Source organism: Cicer arietinum, chromosome 7, assembly GCF_000331145.2.
Source record: "Cicer arietinum cultivar CDC Frontier isolate Library 1 chromosome 7, Cicar.CDCFrontier_v2.0, whole genome shotgun sequence".
NCBI lineage: Eukaryota > Viridiplantae > Streptophyta > Magnoliopsida > Fabales > Fabaceae > Cicer > Cicer arietinum.
The window spans coordinates 40,228,801-40,249,355 of NC_021166.2; the positions used below are offsets into that span (position 1 = coordinate 40,228,801).

The 20,555-nt window shown below is 33.5% G+C and overlaps 2 protein-coding genes across 2 annotated transcripts; both read left to right on the plus strand.

Annotated features, from left to right (window-relative positions):
* Window positions 1-9,051: 9,051 nt before the first annotated feature.
* LOC101506298 (agmatine deiminase) lies at window positions 9,052-17,709 on the plus strand. Its single transcript, XM_004516182.4, has 11 exons — window positions 9,052-9,285; window positions 9,432-9,552; window positions 9,642-9,755; window positions 9,844-9,933; window positions 10,395-10,479; window positions 10,628-10,683; window positions 10,774-10,852; window positions 11,133-11,267; window positions 12,110-12,342; window positions 16,534-16,692; window positions 17,317-17,709. Exons 2-11 carry the CDS (start codon window positions 9,463-9,465, stop codon window positions 17,398-17,400), a joined length of 1,125 nt encoding a protein of 374 aa, XP_004516239.1. The 5' UTR covers window positions 9,052-9,285; window positions 9,432-9,462; the 3' UTR covers window positions 17,401-17,709.
* Window positions 13,624-15,154, plus strand: LOC101505988 (probable UDP-arabinopyranose mutase 5). The gene has a single exon (XM_004516181.4). It carries the CDS (start codon window positions 13,763-13,765, stop codon window positions 15,011-15,013), a length of 1,251 nt encoding a protein of 416 aa, XP_004516238.1. The 5' UTR covers window positions 13,624-13,762; the 3' UTR covers window positions 15,014-15,154.
* Window positions 17,710-20,555: the final 2,846 nt, after the last annotated feature.

Sequence of the window (20,555 nt, forward strand, 5' to 3'; positions counted from 1 at the left end):
ACTTGGTTGGTAATCAGAGCCGATGATTCTAGAGCTCTCCCATCAAATCTTCTGTTATTTTTAGCAAGTTTAGTCAACTTAGGTTGAATCATGTCCCTTTGATTTCAATATGACTGTGAAATACTTCTACAGAAGACCAACATGAGAAAAACATCACATGGTTGTTTCTTCAACATATTTTCATTTAAATCAGATTCAAAAATTTTAATCCCAAACATGAAAGGCAAGTAGAAGACACGTCAACATTCTTTGTAAGGAGAGTCACATATGTGAATAATATTAGTAGGTACCGATTAAGATACTTCATTCTCCTATCTGCAGAAGCTCTGAAAAGTGCTTCTTTAGGGATTGAAACTGAATCATCATATATGCTCAGTCTTGTCTTCAGATCATCCGGCAGTGCCTAAAGTTTGACTAGATCAGTGGTTATGTGTATAAATATGCAAAGCACAAGCAGAAGGTAGCATGAGTAATTCATACCATCACATCATTCACAAGCTTTTCTACCTAAATTTGTTCGATGTAAGTGCGAGGAACATAGGAACCATCCAAACCAAGTTTCTCTGCTACAAATTTTAACATAATTCATATATTTCCCTTGCACCTTGAAAACAACATGAACAAGTATCTAGTTACTTACAAGTTACAACAATATAATCAAATACACAGGATATAAGCCAAGTTAGCGTCATAGTATTGATATAAATTATATAATCTTTAAGCCTATCCCCAAAGCCCTGATCAATTTTATATACTATCAAACAAGGACCAATAACAACAACATTCAACAACAACAAAAAAGAAAATATGTGTACGTAAAAAATATATTAATAATTAAAAAGCAAGAACTAAGCCCACAGTAAACAGTTTGCTTAATTTAATTTTAATAGAACAACATAACATAACTAGTATTAGAAAATTTATTGTACCGAACAAATTAAATCAACAGATAAAAAACAGACATCTTTGGGTATAATTAACGGTCAACTAACAATAGCAATATAGGTTAAATCTACTTTTCAAGCATAGAAAAAAGTAAGAAGGGAGACATACAAATAATGTGTTGTTATACCTGACATATAGGCGATTAAGCTGTACTAGCCAATTGGTTTTTGTCGACGCTTTATCATCGTGAAAGACATGGTTGCTTCTTTTGAGAACTGCTGCAATTGTATACCCCAATGCCATCAACCCTCCAAGCAAACACACAATGACCTCAAAAGTAATTCTAGATGATATAATGAATAGACTATCCGTAAGTTAGCCCAAATAATAAGCAGCAACGTTAATAACATCTTAAAGTAACTCTTGGGTTCTTTGTTATTATTGTTTTTTATTTATGTGATCTTTCTTGGTTTTAGTTTTGTTGTTGATGGATGTTGATTAGTAATATCCATTTTTTGATCGAGAAATTTTGGATTCCGTTTATGATTGCTTATAATTGTATATGTATTGTATATTTGCATTTGTGACAGTGTTGAGTTTAATATATGAAAGTTTAAAGTTAATTTTTCTTATTTGTCTTATTTAAATTGTATGCTAGATTATGAAGGTTGTGGTTATTGAAAACTCAAAGGATGTTGATGTGGCTGCTGAAAATGTCAGCTATCTTTTTGCGAAGCGAAATCAAAATGAACAACCATAAACTCATCATAGAAAATCAAACAAGTAAAAATTCAAATTCTTGAGAACCAAGAGGCAGGTTTATCTCATTGATAGCCATTTCCTCATAATTAGGAGTGAGAATAGGTCAGGTCAGACTTTGAAAGGCCTGAGTCTTGTCTATAGTTAATTTTTTAGGACTAAGTTTGGCCTATGACCTATCATAAGTTTTTTTCCGGCCTCACCTGATCTTTTAAAATTTTGTCTGGCTTGGAAACCTCTTTAAAAGTCTTATTCACATTAAAACATTAAAATGCTCTACTCATACCATATGATGCTCTTCACATATCAAAATCAATGTACATATCTATTATATATATTAAACAAAAAATAATTTTTCTAACAAAATGATTTTTAAAAAATTTGAAACAAACATCCTTTAAACCCTAAAAATTAATCTTTGGTTTCAAAGAATAGATTCTTTTCTGAAACAAACGCACTCATTATTACCTCTCAAACAAATATGGAAGGACTACTAAATATGGAACGACTATCAAATATGGAACGACTACCGAACATGGAATGAGAGTGATTGCCTAATTGATAGAATTTAAAATAGGAAATAATATTATTAATATAATAATAAAAAATAAAATTAATAAATAATAAAAAATATATATAGACCGGCATGTCAAGTCTAATAGGCTTTTTTATAAGCCTTGACCTGACCTATTTAAATAAATAGGCTTTAAAACTAGTGGGAGTCTAACCTTTTTCTTAAATAGGTCAGGCCATAAGTAGGCCGGACCATAGGGCCCTAATGGACGGCCTAGCATATTCTCATCTCTACTCATATGGGTAGCCTTTCTCTTAGGGGTGGCTCCATCTAACGGATAGCCATCTCTTTTCAATTCTGAAACGCATCATCACACATCAATTATGGAGCTTACATCTCGTTGATAGCCTTCTCTTCCAACAGATGACATTTCTCATAGGGGCGACTCAATTTAACGGGTAACTCTCCCTAATCAAAATGAGGTAACTAGGTGCATCTACCGCCGTTAACGATTTCACAATTACAACAACGATTTCCACAACATATATTTAAAAGCTTTATAACTCATAAATAAATCAAACTATTAACATATTTTATAACAAAGACCATGAAAATAATTAAGGATGAAATTGAGAAAAAAATCAAAGGTTATGTTCCCTAATTTTTCAATAAATACTTTAATATAGAAAGCAAGTAAAATAATAATTATAACATTATAAAAATATATGACGATGATCGTCGTCTACTCATAACTATGGAAAATCAACTATGTTTGTTCTCCAACAACTCCAACAGTAGCAGACAAGACCGCAACTGACAAATTTGAGTATCAAAAATATTCTCAAGACTTTAGAAAAATTATTCTAAAGTTTAGCTAACTCTAGAAAACCATAAAAATTATTTAAATCTACTCTAAGCACAAAATAAGATGTATATAAAAAACTACATTTTTCTAGAGATTCTTGCTAGCTTTAGAGTTGTGTATTTACCTCAAAGAGTCTCAATAAACAACTTTCAAGAAGTGGATACCCTTATCCTTTCTTGACTCACTAACCCTAACCCAAAAAATCATAACCAATATTATTTGTAGGAGTATGAGAAATTATGCTCTTCGGGATGTTAAATATCTTTTAAGGGTTGAGGGTTTAAGTGTTGTGGAGTAGAAGAAGCAAGGAAAAGAAAACAAGGAAAAAATACAAAAAAAATGGGGGAGAAGGGGTTTTGCCGAGAGAGAGAGAAGAAAGAGGAGAAGAAGGAGGGAGTGAGATAGAAAGAGAGTGAGAGTAGGTGGTTGGTTTGTTTTATTTATTTATTTATTTATTATTATTATTATTATTATTATTATTATTATTATTATTATTATTATTAATTATTTTATTATTATTATTTTTATTATTATTATTATTATTATTATTATTATTATTATTATTATTATTATTATTATTATTATTATTATTATTATTATTATTATTATTATTATTACTACTACTACTACTTTATTAACGGAGCGTTTCAATCTCTTCTCCTTATAAAAATTTGTCCTCGAATTTATTTGACTTTTTATTCTTCTAATACTGACCACCTTGAGTTTCAACATAAGTGTGAGTACTTTGAACGAATGACTTCTTCGGGTTCCCAAGTAGTTTCTTCACTTAATTGACCATGCCAAAGAACTTTTACTAAAACGATATCTTTTGAGTGTAAACGTCTCACTTGACGATCTATTATAACTACTTGATGCTCAATGTATGATAGACTCTCATCTAACTGCATATTTCCATGATTAATCACATGAGAAGGATCATGAAGATACTACCAAAGCATCGAAATATGAAAGATCAGATGAACTCCCGAGAGATCCGGTGGAAGTGCCAAGCGATACGTTACTTGTTCGATCCTTTCTAAAATTTCAAATGGTCCAATGAACCTTGCACTTAGTTTCCCCTTTTTACCAAACCGAAAAACCCTTTTCATTGGTGAAACTCGTTGGAATAGATGTTCTCCCACTGAAAACTCTAAGGGATGACGCCTCTTATCTAAATAAAATTTTTGTCTACTTTGAGCTATCACTAAGTGATCTTGAATCAATTTAAATTTTTAAATGGAATCTTGAATCAACTCTTGACCAACTAATTTAACTTCTCCAACTTCAAACCATCCTATCGGAGACCTACACTGTCTTCTGTACAAAGCCTCAAATGGAGTCATTTGAATACTAGATTGATAACTATTATTGTATTGAAAATTCCATCAAGGACAAATATTGATCCCAACTACCTCCAAGATCCATAACACAAGCACGAAACATATCTTCCAATATTTGTATAGTCCTTTTAGACTGGCCATCTGTCTGAGGATGAAAAGTCGTGCTAAGCTTCAAATGAGTTCCTAATGAAGTTTGGAACGACTTCCAAAATTCCAAAATTGAGCAGTAAATTGAGCCCCACAGTCAGAAATAATAGATACTGGTACACCATGCAAAGATAAAATTTCATCTAAATAAAGCTTAGCATATTGAGATGCAGTATAAGTAGTCTTCAAAGGCAAGAAATGTGCAGATTTGGTCAACCGATCTATAATCACCTACACCGAGTCATAACCCTTTTGGGTTTGTGGTAATCTCGTGACAAAATCCATAGTGATGTCTTCCCACTTCCATTCAGGTATTTCAATAGGTTGAAGTAACCCCCCAGGCTTTTGGTTCTCAACCTTTACTTGTTGATACACTAAGCACTTAGAGACAAAATCTGTTATGTCTCTCTTCATTCCTTCCCACCAATAAAACTCTTTCAAGTCTTGATACATCTTATTAGCACCTGAATGAATAATTTAAGAAGAATGATGAGCCTCCTCTAAAATTTGGAACACACAATCGAGACTTCAACCTCATCACACCATCAGAATCAACCAAAAATTTTGAAATTTTACCATTATGAACATTATTTACCATATTCACCAAGTATGAGTCTTGATTTTGAGCTTCCTTGATATCATCAACTATGGTTAGACGAATTTGTACGTGGGCTAAAAATAACCTCGAATGACCAAATTCAAATTGAATTCCACTTTAAAAAACTTCTTGAAATTCTTTAACTATTGACCTATTTACTTCTGCTATATTAGCGAGACTACCCATATATTTCCTACTCAAAGCATCTGCAACAACATTTGCCTTCCATGGATGGTATAAGGTTGTGCAATCATAATATTTCAAGAGTTCTGTCCACCTTCTTTGTCTTAAATTTAAGTCTCGTTGTTAAAATATATACTTAAGACTTTTATGATCGACATAAATTTCACAAGTTTCACCATATAGATAATGTCTCCAAATCTTAAGGGCGAAACTCACTGAAGCCATTTCCAAATCATGTGTGGGATAGTTTACCTCATGCCTCTTGGGTTATCTAGATGCATAGGCAATAACCTTATCGGGTTGCATAAGTACACAACCGAGACCAACTCTAGAAGCATCACAATAAACTTCATAACTTTCACAACCTAGGGGTAATGCCAAAATAGGTGCTGAAGTCAAGTACTCCTTTAATTTTTGAAAGCTTTCCTCACATGCATCAGTCCATTGGAACTCAACTTTCTTATGGGTCAACCTAGTCAATGACGATGCAATTTTAGAGAAATCCTTCACAAAACATCGATAATAGCCAACTAAACCGAGAAAACTCTAAATCTCGTTTACTATGGTAGGTATGGGTCAATTTTGCATTTCTTCCACCTTACTTGTATCAACACTTATTCCATTCTTATATACAACATGACCTAAAAATGCCACACTATCCAACCAAAACTCACAGTTAGAGAATTGGGCATATAATTGCTTATCTCTTAAAGTTTGCAAAACCAACCTCAAATGTCACTCGCGTTCTTCTTTACTCTTGGAATAAACAAGGATATCATCAATAAATACAATCACGAATTGATCCAAGAATGGTTTAAAAACGTGATTCATCAAATCCATAAAAGCTTTCAGGGCATTAGTAAGTCCAAATGACATAATCAGAAATTCATAATGTCCATAATGCGTGCAGAAAGTTGTCTTCTTTATATCATCCCTCTTAATCTTCAACTGGTGTTATCCCGATCGTAAATCGATCTTAGAAAAACATTGAGCTCTTTGAAGTTGATCAAACAACTCATCAATGTATGACAAAGGGTATTTATTCTTTACAGTTATTTTATTCAACTGCCTATAGTCTACACACAACCGCGTGGATCCACCTTTATTCTTTACAAACAATATTGGTGCTCCCCAATGAGAAGAACTTTGGCGAATAAAACCCTTATCAAGAAGATCTTCAAGTTGCTCACTTAACTCCTTAAGTTCTATTGGGGTCATACGATAAAGAGGTATGGATATAGGAAAAGTGTTAGGAATTAAGTCTATAGAAAACTCAATCTCCCTATCAGGTGGTAACTCAAGAAGTTCTCCAGGAAAAACATATGGAAATTCACATGCTATTGGAATTTTTTCCAATTTCTCCTCAGACACTTGTGTATCCCTTGCCAAGGCTAAGTACGCTTGAAAACCTCTTCTCATTAACTTGCTAGCTATCAGGGCTGAGATTTGGTTATATGGTACCCAACAACGTTCTCCTTGAAACGAGAAGACCGATCGTCACGATATCTCAAATTTTACCACTTGCCCTCAATCCATACCCAAATTTTACCACTTGCCCTCAAGACTGATGCAAAGCCAACCAATCCATACCCAAAATCACATCAAAATCTACCAAGTCAATAACTACTAAATCTACTAGCAACACCTTGCCCTCAATAGCTATATCGCAAGAATGATACATTAACTTAGAAAGCAAATTTTCTCCAATAGGTGTAGCCACAACTAAAGCTTCTTCTAGAAAATATGAACATTTACCAAGTTGAGTAGCAAATCTCGAGGATACAAAAGAATGTATAGCTCCTTGATCAAACAAAACATGATAATCTTTGGAACAAATAGAAAGTACACTTGTAACTACTGCATTGGATGTTTGAGCATCCTAACGATTCAAAGCAAACACTCGAGCCTGACCTCTTCCTGTTGGTATCTGACCTCTACCACCAAATCTCCTACCTCCCTACTGAGATGTTCCTGAACCTCTAACATAAGAATTTCCACTTTGTTGCACAGATGCATAATGAGCCTGAGAAAACGCCAAAGTTGTTGGTGATGATGCATAACTGGAGGATGGATGTTTCGTGTCTATAGGACAATCCCTCCTAATGTGGACTACTTGACCTCATTGATAGCACACCTTGCCATCTCTGGAACAGTTTCCAAAGTGAAACCTACCACAAATAGAACATCGTGTAATTGAAACACCAAAATGCCTCAAAGGGAAAGTGGATTGTGATGCTGCTCCAGAATCTGATCTACGACTCTGCATTGTCCCAAAAGACAGCCCGCTATGACCACCTCTTTGAAACATGAGTCTTTGTTGCCCCTGATAGCCAAACATAGATCCACCCAGTGATTCAAATAGTTATTTTAAAATCCTTCAACTCTTTGTGTTCTTTCGTGGATCTTGTATATTACCTGTTTTACAATCTTGTGGAGATTATGTTATCTACATAGTAAAATCATTTAACTTATAATTTAATTGTTTTAATAGAAATATTAAAAATCCAATTAATAGCGAAGCGAAATCAAAATGAACAACCTTAAAATCATCATAGAAAATCAAACAAGTAAAAATACAAATTCTTGAGAACCAAAAAAATGACTTCATCTCATTGATAGAAATTTCCTCATAAGAGTGACATTTCTCTTAGGGGTGGCTCCATCTAACAGATAGCCCTCTCCTCTCAATCCCGCAATGCATCATTACGCATCAGTTAGGGAGCTTACATTTCGTTGATAGCCCTTTCCTGCCATGGATGACATTTCTCATAGGGACGGCCCCATCTATCGAGTAACTCTCCCTAATCAAAACGAGGTAACTAGGTGCACCTACCGCCGTTAATGATTTCACAATTACAACAACGATTTCCACTACACATTTAAAAGCTTTATAACTCATAAATAAATCAAACTATTAACATATTAAATAACAAATACCATGGAAATAATTAAGGATGAAATCAAGAAAAAAAATAAAGGTTGTGTTTCCTAATTTTTTAATAAATATTTTAATATAGAAAACAAGTAAAATAGTATTTATAGCATTATAAAAATATATGATGATGATCATCGTCTACTCACAACTATGGAGAATCGACTAAGTTTATTCTCCAACAACTCGCAGAGTAGCCGACAGGACCTCAACTGATAAATTTGAGTATCAAAAATATTATCAAGACTTTAGAAAAATTATTCTAAAGTTTAGCAAACTCTAGGATACCATAAAAATTATTTAAATATACTATAAGCACAAAATAAGATTTATAAACAAAACTAAATTTTTCTAGAGATTCTTACTAGCTTTAGAGTTGTCTATTTACCTCAAAGAGTCTCAATAAACAACTTTCAAGAAGTGGGTACCCTTATCCTTCCTTGACTCACTAACCCTAACTTCCAAAAATCATAACCAATATTATTTGCAGGAATATGAGAAATTATGTTCTTTGAGATATTAAATTTCTTTTAAGGGTCGAAGGTTTAAGTGTTGTGAAGTGAGAAGAAACAATGAAAAGAAAAAAAAGAAAAAAACAATAAAAAAAATGGGGGAGAGGGGATTTTACCGAGAGAGAAGAAAAAAAGAGTGAGATAGAAAGACACTCACATGAGATGGTTGATTTATTTTATTTATTATTTTATTATTATTATTTTAGAAATGGGGCGTTCAAGTCTTTTTATCTTTATCCTTTTAAATATTATTTTTACTAAAATAAAATATAAGGAAAAAATTATTACAAAAATCAATGCATGCAACACTAATTTTGAAGTGAAGCTGACACATGAAAGAAAGTAGAACACTCCCAACAAACACCATTTTTTAAGAGAAAAATGAACCCGATTAATATTCGATTCCATTTGGTATACTATTCGCCAATACAAGATGCGTATATAATGGTTTGGAATCCGCAATTTACTTTTTTCTTTCTTCTCTAAAAAAAAAACAATCCGTGTATCATTAGAGTTCGGAGGTGATTGCGCATCCACCTTCTTCTATAATGTGAGTTTTCATTTCATCATCTAAAAAGCGACCAATTACGCGGTTAAGTCATGCATATTACATGTTCATATGTATATAATTTTATAATTACTTATTATAATTATATTAATTTTCGTTTATTTTTTCCCTAAAAAATGATTCTGAAGAACAAAGCAAAATCTCAGAGAGAATATTTGCATGATGCAACTCCAAGACACGCCTTCCGCTCTTGGATTTCAGATGCCAGCTGAGTGGGAACCCCACTCGCAGTGTTGGATGGGTTGGCCAGTAAGTACACTTCATGCATACTCCGTTCTCCTCTCCTCTTCTTGTTGTTAATCGTTATGACAATTATGTTTTTTGTTGTTGCGTGACAGGAACGCGCCGACAATTGGCGTGAAGGTGCCGTTCACGGTCAACGTGTATTTGCCAGCGTGGCATCTGCGATCTCCAGATTTGAGAGAGTAACTGTTTGTGCTAGTTCCTCTCAGGTAGGTTAAACTTGTTAACATTTTCATTCTCATTGATTTATTTATTTATTTATTTACTGTGCTCTAAGATTTTATTTCTGTGAATTAGTGGGAGAATGCACGGACCCAACTACCAGATCATGTCAGAGTTGTCGAGATCAGTGCTAACGATTCGTGGTTTCGTGACATTGGACCCACCGTGAGTTTCTTTCTCTCCTATTGTCTGTGTCAGTTTGTAATCACAAAAATTGATTTTAAATGAATGGATTTTGTAAAACTGAATTTTAGATAAAAATTACTTGAATGTAAAATAATTTGTGTTTGAATGAATATGTTTATGCAAAATTGAGTTGATGTAAAAATCATGTTTAGACTAAAACACTATGAATTTTAGTTTCAAATTAGAACAAATTTAATGGCAAAATTAACTTTACTCAATAACATCGAAGCACGTCAAAATTAATTTTATAATACTTCTGGAATTAATTTTAGCTCCTACTCCAACAGTGGAACCAAACATGTACTAAATTTGGAGGAATAATGACGTGTTATTGTGATTTTGGCTGAAAGTATACTTTGGAGGGTCAAAATATGGATGCATATTGTGGTTTTTATTATTAATGAGTTGTTCTCAGTTTTATTGTTTGTTTTGTTCAACAGTTTGTTGTGAGAAGAGAAACATTGAAATCTGATGCTGCTGAGGATAGGATTGCGGGTATTGACTGGAGTTTTAATAGTTGGGGAGGTGAGCATCAAGTGTTTTGATATTCAAATCTTTAAGGATGTGCAATTTGAGGAATGATTAAAGGAAACCAATGTGATTCATTGAATTGATTAGTTTTGTTTGATTGTTGGTTCTTCAACTAATGGAATTCTATATATACAATGTTTAGGTGTAGAAGATGGATGTTATAGTGATTGGAGTCTTGATACCCATGTAGCTAAGAAGGTTAAGGATGATTCAATATTTCATTTGTTTACTTGTGTTCTAGCTGTGTTAATTACTTACCTGACTGTGTTAACACTGTATGTTTACTAGATTTTGGAAGTTGAGAGGATTCCTAGATTTTCACATTCTATGGTGCTTGAAGGCGGAAGCATCCATGTGGATGGAGAAGGTAAGAGTTAATGTAGTGATTTGATGATATGCTAGTTATGCTTTCCACTCTTATGATTAAATATCACTGTCCACCTAAATTTAGTTTTAGTGCTGATTTAGGAATGAATGAAGATAAGTTGTAGTTAGGCCGGATGAATTTTTATCTTTTATATTCATGAAAGCGGTTACTCTGTTGCCTTCATCTCAATCTGACCCGAGATCAGATCATAAATTCTTAGATTTACCGCTCTAAACTTCTATGTTTTTCTGTTTACTTCAGCAATTTTTTCTTCCTTCAGGAACATGTCTTACCACCGAAGAGTGTCTGTTGAACAAGAATAGGAATCCTCATTTGAGCAAGAACCAAATTGAGGATGAACTTAAGGCATATCTTCGAGTCACAAAGGTTATATGGTTGCCTCGTGGATTATATGGTATATAAACTTGATACCAATCTTTTAGATTTAGAGTCTTCCTATGAATTGATAGTATTTTGCCTGCGATGTTTAATATGGGATTCTAAAAAAAATTGTGTGGTGTGTACCATTTATCATGATTATATAGATTTGTTTTGGGAAAGAAGAATTCTATATATAACAAGTTGTACGACCATTTCATGGTACTTATCGTCATCATCATTAAGTATGATAAGTGAAATCTGGCTATTCTCTTGTGTTGAATCCACTTTCTATCTAGAGAGTAACTTCTGTATTTTTTACTAGCTATCACTGTGTACATAAAAAGGTTACGGATCTTTCTCAATTAGTCCATATAGATTATCACGGAAGTATTTTGCGTCATTCTAGAGTGAAACAACATAAGGTAAAATTCACACATTTCTTTCTGTCTTTCTTAATACAAAATTTGGGAAGTCTCTTGGCACTTATAACAACAAATTTGGCCTCAGTCGATTATATTTGCTAGTTTTCTACACGATGAAACAGGAAGCTGGTAGTGTTTTTATTTTGTTATGATGTTTGTACAACTTTTTCTTTTGGGATCTGTATGTTGATTTTACTAACTTCATTATAATACTTTTTGATTCACACATGAACCCCAACCTAGGTAGCAGATTTTAAGAGTAGAGACCTATCTTCATTGTTGAAAATGACTGTTAATCTACATGTACACATTTAAAGAATTCCCCTTGTTGGGATATTAGGCCCTTCCACATAGATGATCTATAATAATGGGAATATATGTTTTAGGTTCAAAGTGGTATTTAGATTCTATATGTTCCCTATGCTGTTATTAAGAAGTATGTTGTTTTATACAGGAGATGATGATACAAATGGTCATATTGATAACATGTGCTGTTTTGTGAGGCCTGGTGTGGTTCTGTTGTCTTGGACTGATGATGAAACTGATCCTCAGTATGAAAGGTCTGTAGAAGCATATTCTTTGCTTTCCAGTGTAACTGATGCTAAAGGTAGAAAACTGGAAGTCATTAAACTCCATGTTCCCAGTCCACTATATATGACGGAGAAAGAGGCTGCTGGGGTTTTCCAGGTAAACATCTAAATGTTGGTTTCTTTCTTTTCCTGATTAAATTTATTTCTTAATGATTGAAGATAAAATAAAATAAGAAGTATTTTGGTTAATACCAAGTTTATTTCTTAAGTATTTTGGATAAAATAAAATAAGAAGTATTTTCCTGATTAAATTTATTTCTTAAAGATGATTTCATATTTTTCAAATCGCAGGCTTGTATTTTGGTTAATACCAAGTTTAATTGTTGGTTGTGAAAATGGCGTGAAGCATATCATAAGGTTGGATACCACATGGAAAACTATATGGGTAGACCTAAGAATTTTTCGGTGTCCATATGAAGAGTCTGAACATCTGTTTTGGTTGGCTTTCAATTAATAGTTGTGTTTCTCAAGTATTGGGGGTAGACTGTAGTATTTCTTTAATGGGGTCTTTGGTTATATCAAAAGTTTAAAGGCCTAGTGGTAACCCTATGATTACATCTCTATCATAATTTGATAATTAGGTCAATGAACTTCATTTTTAGATCAAGAATGAATGCGGAAGTTTTGTTTTCAATAGGATGCAATATCAAGAAGAGCTAATTGCTAGTATATGATCTTGTTAGAATATTAGAAAATATCTTATAATATTTTTTATATTATATTAGAGTATCTTGAGTTATTTCCTAGGATGAATTTATAATCATAGAGATATCTTAGAATATCTCTCATTATGATTATGATTTATTCTTGATTTAGGATTGAGTCTATGTTTCTCTATAAATAGAGATTAGTATTGAATCTTTTGTAATCAAATCAGCATTAAGCTATTATCAATAATATTTAAACCTATTATTTTCTCTCCTCCTTTTCTCTAAAATCCCACAACTTCAACTTGGTATCAAAGCCTATTTCGATCCTCCTTGAATGATCCCGCCTCTATTCCGCTGGCGAGTTCCCAACAATTAGGGAGTATAATCATAGTTTCTCTTTTCTAACATTCCAACATTTGTTGAGATTTTTTTTTTGGATAAGCCGTGTCCTAATTCAGATTTACCCATTCTTTGTAGCTTTTCGTTTATTTTTCAGCAGATCAGTCGCAACACTGTTCATCGTGCGGTACTGTTCACGGGAAAAAAAAAACACATTTAAGTTTTTCCGCCATATCCCTTATTCGTTCCGATCACCGGTGGGTTTATCCTTAGTCTATTTAAACACATAAGCTTTCTGGCCATAATCCTAAAACCTTTTTTTTTCACGCATCGAAATCCTAATTTTCGATCTGTCAACTTTTGCCCCCCAGAAATTATAAGATTGAAACTATTGTCACAAGTTTGAGTCCAACTCACAATCTAGAATTTCATTCTAAGATTGAAACTATTGTCACAAGTTTGAGTCCAACTCACAATCTAGAATTTCAGTTTGTGAAATAATCTGTATTGTATTGTATACCTCAAAAGATGTCTCAAGTAATTATCAACGACAACGAAGTTGACATTGTGATTGGTGCCCTCCACTCTGAACTCACAACTTTTATGAATGAATGGAAGCCAATTTTCTCCCGTTTCCACTTGATAATAGTCAAAGATACTGACCTCAAGGAAGAACTCCAAATTCCCGAAGGATTTAGTGCAGATGTCTATACAAAATCTGAAATTGAGCAAGTGGTGGGTTCCTCCACTTCCATTCGCTTCTCTGGCTACGCTTGTAGATATTTCAGCTTTCTAGTTTCAAAGAAGAAGTATGTTGTCTGTATTGATGATGATTGTGTTCCAGAAAAAGATAATGCGGGGAATTTCGTAGACGCTGTGGCTCCGCATATTGTGAACCTCAAGACTCCTGCCACTCCTTTCTTCTTTAATACGCTATATGATCCATTCTGTAGGGGTGCAGATTTTGTTCCCGGCTACCTATTTAGCCTTCGAAATGAGGTTGATTGTGCTCTGTCGTGTGAACTATGGCTCAATCTGGCAGACCTTGATGCACCAATTCAGGCTCTCAAGCCAGCGCAGAGGAAGTCACGATATGTGGATGCAGTTCTGACAGTTCCTGTTAGAGCGATGTTGCCGGTGAGTGGAATCAACATTGCCTTTAACCGAGAATTAGTTGGCCCGACATTGGTCCCAGCTTTGGTGTTGGCAGGAGAAGGAAAAATCAGGTGGGAAACTGTGGAAGACATATGGTGTGGATTGTGTGTGAAAGTTATATGTGACCACCTAGGCCTCGGTGTGAAAAGCGGGTTGCCGTATGTTTCGAGAACAGAAAGAGGAAATGTCATAGACAAATTGAAGAAAGAATGGGAAGGAGTGAAAATGATAGAGGAAGTTGTTCCTTTCTTTCGGTCTGTAAGGTTGCCACAATCAGCTACGACAGCAGAGGACTGCGTGGTCGAGATGGCCAAATCGGTGAAGGAACAACTGGGGAGATGCATTACTAGTGTTGTTTTGATGAGAGATGCAAATGGTAGGTCAAAGTGTTTTGGTTTTGTCAATTTCAAAAATCCAGACAATGCTGCTAATGTTGTGGAGGCATTGAATGGGTGTCTTCATTCTGATTCTGAGAATAATGGGTATCTTGATTCTGGGAATAGTGGTCGCACAGATTGTGGTGTCCTTGGGAAGTGGACCGTGGGATCAGATTTTTGGTGGAGGAAACTCTCCAGCCTTTGTCGTGGCAGCTGTTGCAGCCCTTATGAGTGGGCTCTTAGCTGACAAGTTTGGAAGATTTGCAATTCAATTGATGGGATTCTTCTTGGTGCACGATTATGCTCTCTTCGATGGTTTCAAATTTGCCCTTACTTTTCAATTTTTGATCAACGGAAATATGTGTTATTGTTCAAACAACCGTTATCTCTCTTGTTTTGGACGCATTTTCTCACTCCGTTGATCGATCATGGTTTCATTTCATTAGAGTCGCGCTGCTTCTTCTTCTGTGTTTGTCATGCAATTTAGTTCTTACTAATAGATTATAATAGTGGCTTCTATACCCACTGACGATCATTCCGGTGGTGTCCCTTTTTCCACAAATGAATCATATTAGTGATGACTTCTTTTTCCATTGATATTCATTCTGACAATGTCTTTTATTTTTATGACTCACACTTTAGCATGGCAATTTGTCCCAAATGCACTGGCCCTATCTTTGTCCTAGATGTACTGGCCTTGCCTTTCTCTCCTTGAAGCACGCCTCTTCAATATTATTGGTTTGAAGCTTCCAAATGCAGTTTTTAGAAGAACGGACTTAGCTTTGTTCAATTGCTTGCCATGAATTTCTCTCAGGCTGATGATCATTCTAGCTATCTGGCTAGGCTGTATTTATAGCAATTCTCTTCGAATTCACCTGTATCCCTGAGTTGCCTTTCCATCTTTTTTTAATTATTTTACGGAGCAAAACATTGTTTTCTTGTAACAAGCTAAAACTTAGTAAGCTTTAGCTTGAGGGTGAGTGTTAGAATATTAGAAAATATCTTATAATATCTTTTATATTATATTAGAGTATCTTGAGTTATTTCCTAGGATCAATTTATAATCATAGAGATATTTTAGAATATCTCTCATTATTATTATAATTTATTCCTGATTTAGGATTGAGTATATGTTTCTCTATAAATAGAGATTAGTATTGAATCTCTTGTAATCAAATCAGCATTAAGCTATTATCAATAATATTTAAACCCTTATTATTTTATCTCCTCCTTTTCTCTAAAATCTCACAACTTCAACAGATCTATTGCACATACTACTCAAATTCAGTGCATCCTCTCATTGTTTTGCTCTCAGCTAATTTAGATTTTAACACTACAAAAGGAATCAGAAATTGAATGTAGATTCTATTTAGATCTTGAACCTAATTACTTTGGGTAATTTATGCTGGCCACTACAATCTTTGGAATGCAAATAGTAAGCAGTCAGCTAATTAATCAATAGGTTTTGGATGAAGATTTCAAGCTTCAGTTTGTAATTGCAAAAATAAAACAAGAGCAAATCAAATATTGTCAATAGTTCAGTAGTTGTAATCAAGTAGATTTTAAATTATGATTTTCTAATAATGACTATCCTACAACTCATTATATAAAAAGTGATATGCTGAACTTGGAGCAAGATTGATACCTGGCACGGTTAAGAATGAACATTGCTGTTTATTACACTTCTGATTGAATTGATAAATTATACATGTGACTACACAAAATAAACCTCTATTGGATGTTTTGATGTAATTCTATATTTATCAGGCTGATGAGGCCAAGCCAAGACTTCCTGGTACTAGGCTTGCTGCTTCCTATGTAAACTTTTACATAGCAAATGGTGCTATCATTGCTCCACAATTTGGAGATAAAAAGTGGGATGATGAAGCTATCCAAGTTCTGTCTAAGGCCTTCCCTCAGCATGAAGTAAGTAAAATTGATTGTTAAAATACTTTCTTTCAGTTGAAGAATCGTTCTGCAATATGGTAATCTTTCAAAGACATATATTGTTGCACTAACTACTGCAGTTAATTAGTATAGATGTACTGTTGCACTAACTACTGCAGTTAATTAGTATAGATCAAGGAATATTTCTGAATGAGTTATATTTGCGAGTGATGAGGTTTGCAGCCGAAGATATGTGGCTCAAACCATTACTGTTGTTCTAAAGATAGCTTAGAGCTAATGCTATCCATCGTCATGATATGTTTTGCGTTGATTCTTTATAAAAACTAACCCTGTTTTAGAGCTAATGCTTTCCATCATCATGATATGTTTTGCATTGATTCTTTATAAAAACTAACCCTGTTTCTCATTCAACCAAATCATCGTGAGTAACTGATGCATCAGACATTGAATAGTTTTCCATGAAAACTGGCAAATGTATATCCATCCTTTGGCAGAGCTGCAAAGTTAATCGTTACATTATAGTATTATTTTGTATCTTTACTTTAGTTTTTCCCTAGTTGTTTATGAACTGTGACATTTAGGTCTCATTTTTGTGCGATGTTTTGGATAGTGAATGACATTTTATACTTTGTTGGTTCCTAGGTTGTGGGAATTGAAGGTTCCAGGGAGATTGTTTTGTCGGGTGGAAATATACATTGCATTACTCAGCAACAACCAGCCATTTAGAGATACTCTCTCAACATACGTTGATATTTGCTGTATTGGATAATAATGTTATTAGGATGATTGATTAAATTGACTCGTTCGCCCCTTTCGAGCAAGGATGCATGCAAATGGTGAATATGTAAAGGCTAAATCATAAGGAAAATACTAACACATGTTAAAGGAGTATCAGTAGTTGTTTACAGCTTTATTGTATTTATTGATTCTTGATTCATGGATGTCGGTGTTAAAAAATAATTAGTTTAAATATGTTTTTGATCCTTGTAAATATGCTTCGTTTTGATTTTAGTTTATGTAATATTTTTTGTTTAATTTATAGTTTTGTAAATTCTAACAAGTTTTAAAAATATCATTTATAATTTTTTTTTTTTGGTAAAAAAATGGTAACATAACTAATTTTGGATGAAGTGACACATGATGATTGTGTAATTCTTGTTGACTACATAATATTTAAAATTAAAATTTATTTTATTAATTCATTTAATTATTTAATTGAAAATTTAAAACTAATTAAATAATAAAAATTCAATAATCTTTAACCTCAAATTTTTTAATAAAAATTCAACAACCTATATCTTCAACTCTAATTTTTTGATCTTCAAATCACATTTTCATATCATGATCTAAATCCTAAAAATTATAAGATCCATACCTTAAACATTGAAAGAGATAAGATCTTCTCATAAGAAAACTTTTCTCTCTCTAATTCGTCGGGAGTCAAAAATTTATTGGGATCCAGAGCTTCTTTTTCTGGCTCTTGTAACTCTTGTTTTGTGTCATTATCTTTATGTTCATTTAGGGATACCTTGGGAGCAATATTGATATGCAAAATCACAAAACAAACAAATTTTATAAATAAAAACAATGTTTATATCCTCTTGCAACCAATCTTCTGAAATGCTCATACAATGTTAAGAAAAATGAAAGATTAGAATTTTTAGAGTTTGAATCCAAATATGATAATTTGTGATTTGAAGATGAAGAAATTAGGGTTGAAGATGAAGGTTGTTGAGTTATTATTAAACAATTTGGAGTTAAAGATGTAGATTATTGGGTTTTAATTATTTAATTGATTTATTAATTAATTAATTAGTTTTAAGTTTTTAATTAAATGATAAAATGAATTTTAATTTTAAATATTAAATATTGTCTAGTCAACAACAATTACACGGTCACCATGTGCCACTTCATCCAAAATTAGTCATGTCACCATCTTTTTACTAAAAAAGATTCATAAAGGATTTTTTTTAAACTTGTTAAAATTTGCAAGGGCATAAATCAAACCAAAAAAATTACATGACTAAAATTAAAATGAAACATATTTGCAAGGTCCAAAAATATGTTTAAACCAAAATAATTTTACTTGTTAGACTTAATTGCAGTTTTGGCCCCTCTCTCAAATTTTTGAACTTAAAAATAACGATTTGACATATTTTAAATGACGTGACATACAATTATATGATATAAAATCATATAAATATGCATTAATTATTAAATTAAAAATATGAAAAATTTCTGAAGTTGAAAGCTAAATTTTTTCGGCGTTTTATTATAATTTTATGAGTGTTAATCAATTTACATCACTGTATCATATGTCACGTTATTTAAAGTATCCCACATCATTATTTTTTAGTTAAAAAATTAGAGAGAGAGACCAAAACTATCGATTTTTAAAATAGGGGGATCAATTTCGTGAATTAATAAAAATATGAGAACTCAAACTATAAACCTACTTGTTATCATGTGAGCTTTACAAAGGTATGGTAAGTAACAATTCATTTCAAATGTATAATAGTACAAGGTTGTATTGGAAGTTGTAAATAATTCAAATGTTAGTTTTGGGCCAAGTTAAGTGGTTCCACATTGTACCCATATAAATAACTTTGTGTGTAATGTTTTAGAGACTAATGCCATTTTGAAATACTAATGAAATTCAGAAAAATAACTCTCTTCCATAATCTCTCTCTTTTCTCCATCATTTTCTAAAACACCACAATTTTCAATTATCAATTTTCACCATTGATTCACCCTCCATTCTTGATAGTGTTCCAACATCTGGCATCAAGAGCAAGGTTCAGATCCAATTCCGCTGCAATCATGTCCGTTTCCAATGACAAAATCCCTACCAACCTTCTGATTCTTGATTCGAAGAATTATGACAAATGGCACAAACAAATGAAAGTTTTGTTTGGATATCAAGATGTTCTTGATATGATTACCGATGGCAATACTCCTCTTGGTAAAGAGGCTACAACAGCCCAAGAAGCGAAATTCAAGGAAGATAAGAAGAAAGATTACCAGGCCCTTTTCTTGATCCATTCTTGCGTCGATAGTGACAACTTCAAAAAAGTTGGCGATTGCGACTTGGCGAAGACAACGTGGGGTATTCTTGAGAAAGCATATGCTGGTGCAGATAAGGCGAAGGTGGTGAGGTTACAAACTCATAAGCGGTAGTTTGAGTTACTTCAAATGGAAGACAAGGAAACGATTAACGATTACGTGACGCGTGTGACACGCTTGGGGAATCAAATGAAGTCGTGTGGTGAAGCCGTTTCCGAACAGAATTTTGTGTCGAAGGTATTGCGTTCTTTAACACCAAGATTCGATAATATTGTGGTGGCGATTGAGGAATCGAAGGATCTAAAGACGATGACGAAAGATGAACTTCAAAGTTCATTGGAAGCTCATGAACAAAGGATGGACGAAAGAGGAAACGATAAAGCCAAAGCGGGAGTTGCTTTGCAAGCCCGTTTCAACGAGAAGAATAAGAAATCGAAAGGGAAATGGCCTTCTAGAGGAAAGAAAAATTTCCAGAATTTTGATGGAAAAGAGTCACAAAATTCAAGGAAAGGTGAGGGCAGTTCAAAAGGTGGTGGTCAAGACAACTACAGGACTACAGGTCATTCGACAAAAGTACCAAGAAGTGTTACAATTGTCAAAAGCTTGGGCATTTCGCAAGAGAGTGTAGAGCGAAACCAAGGGAGAATCATGCGGATGAGGCTAAGGTTGCTAGGCAAGACGTGGATTATGATAACACGGTTCTTGTAATGATCACGGAAGAGAACTATGGCATTAAAGAGGCGCTGGACAGCAACTTTGACAAGAGGAAGTTGCTGGACAACAAATATTGCAGTGCAGAAAAATCTGCAATAACGCAT

What these genes read in the sequence shown, in the direction of transcription:
- LOC101505988 (XM_004516181.4), top strand. Translation starts at nt 13,763, where the DNA reads ATGTCTCAAGTAATTATCAACGACAACGAAGTTGACATTGTGATTGGT.
- LOC101506298 (XM_004516182.4), top strand. Translation starts at nt 9,463, where the DNA reads ATGATGCAACTCCAAGACACGCCTTCCGCTCTTGGATTTCAGATGCCA. An exon ending in TTCGTGACATTGGACCCACC is followed by an intron (nt 9,934 to 10,394) that starts GTGAGTTTCTTT and finishes TTTGTTCAACAG; the next exon opens with TTTGTTGTGAGAAGAGAAAC. An exon ending in CATCCATGTGGATGGAGAAG is followed by an intron (nt 10,853 to 11,132) that starts GTAAGAGTTAAT and finishes TTCTTCCTTCAG; the next exon opens with GAACATGTCTTACCACCGAA.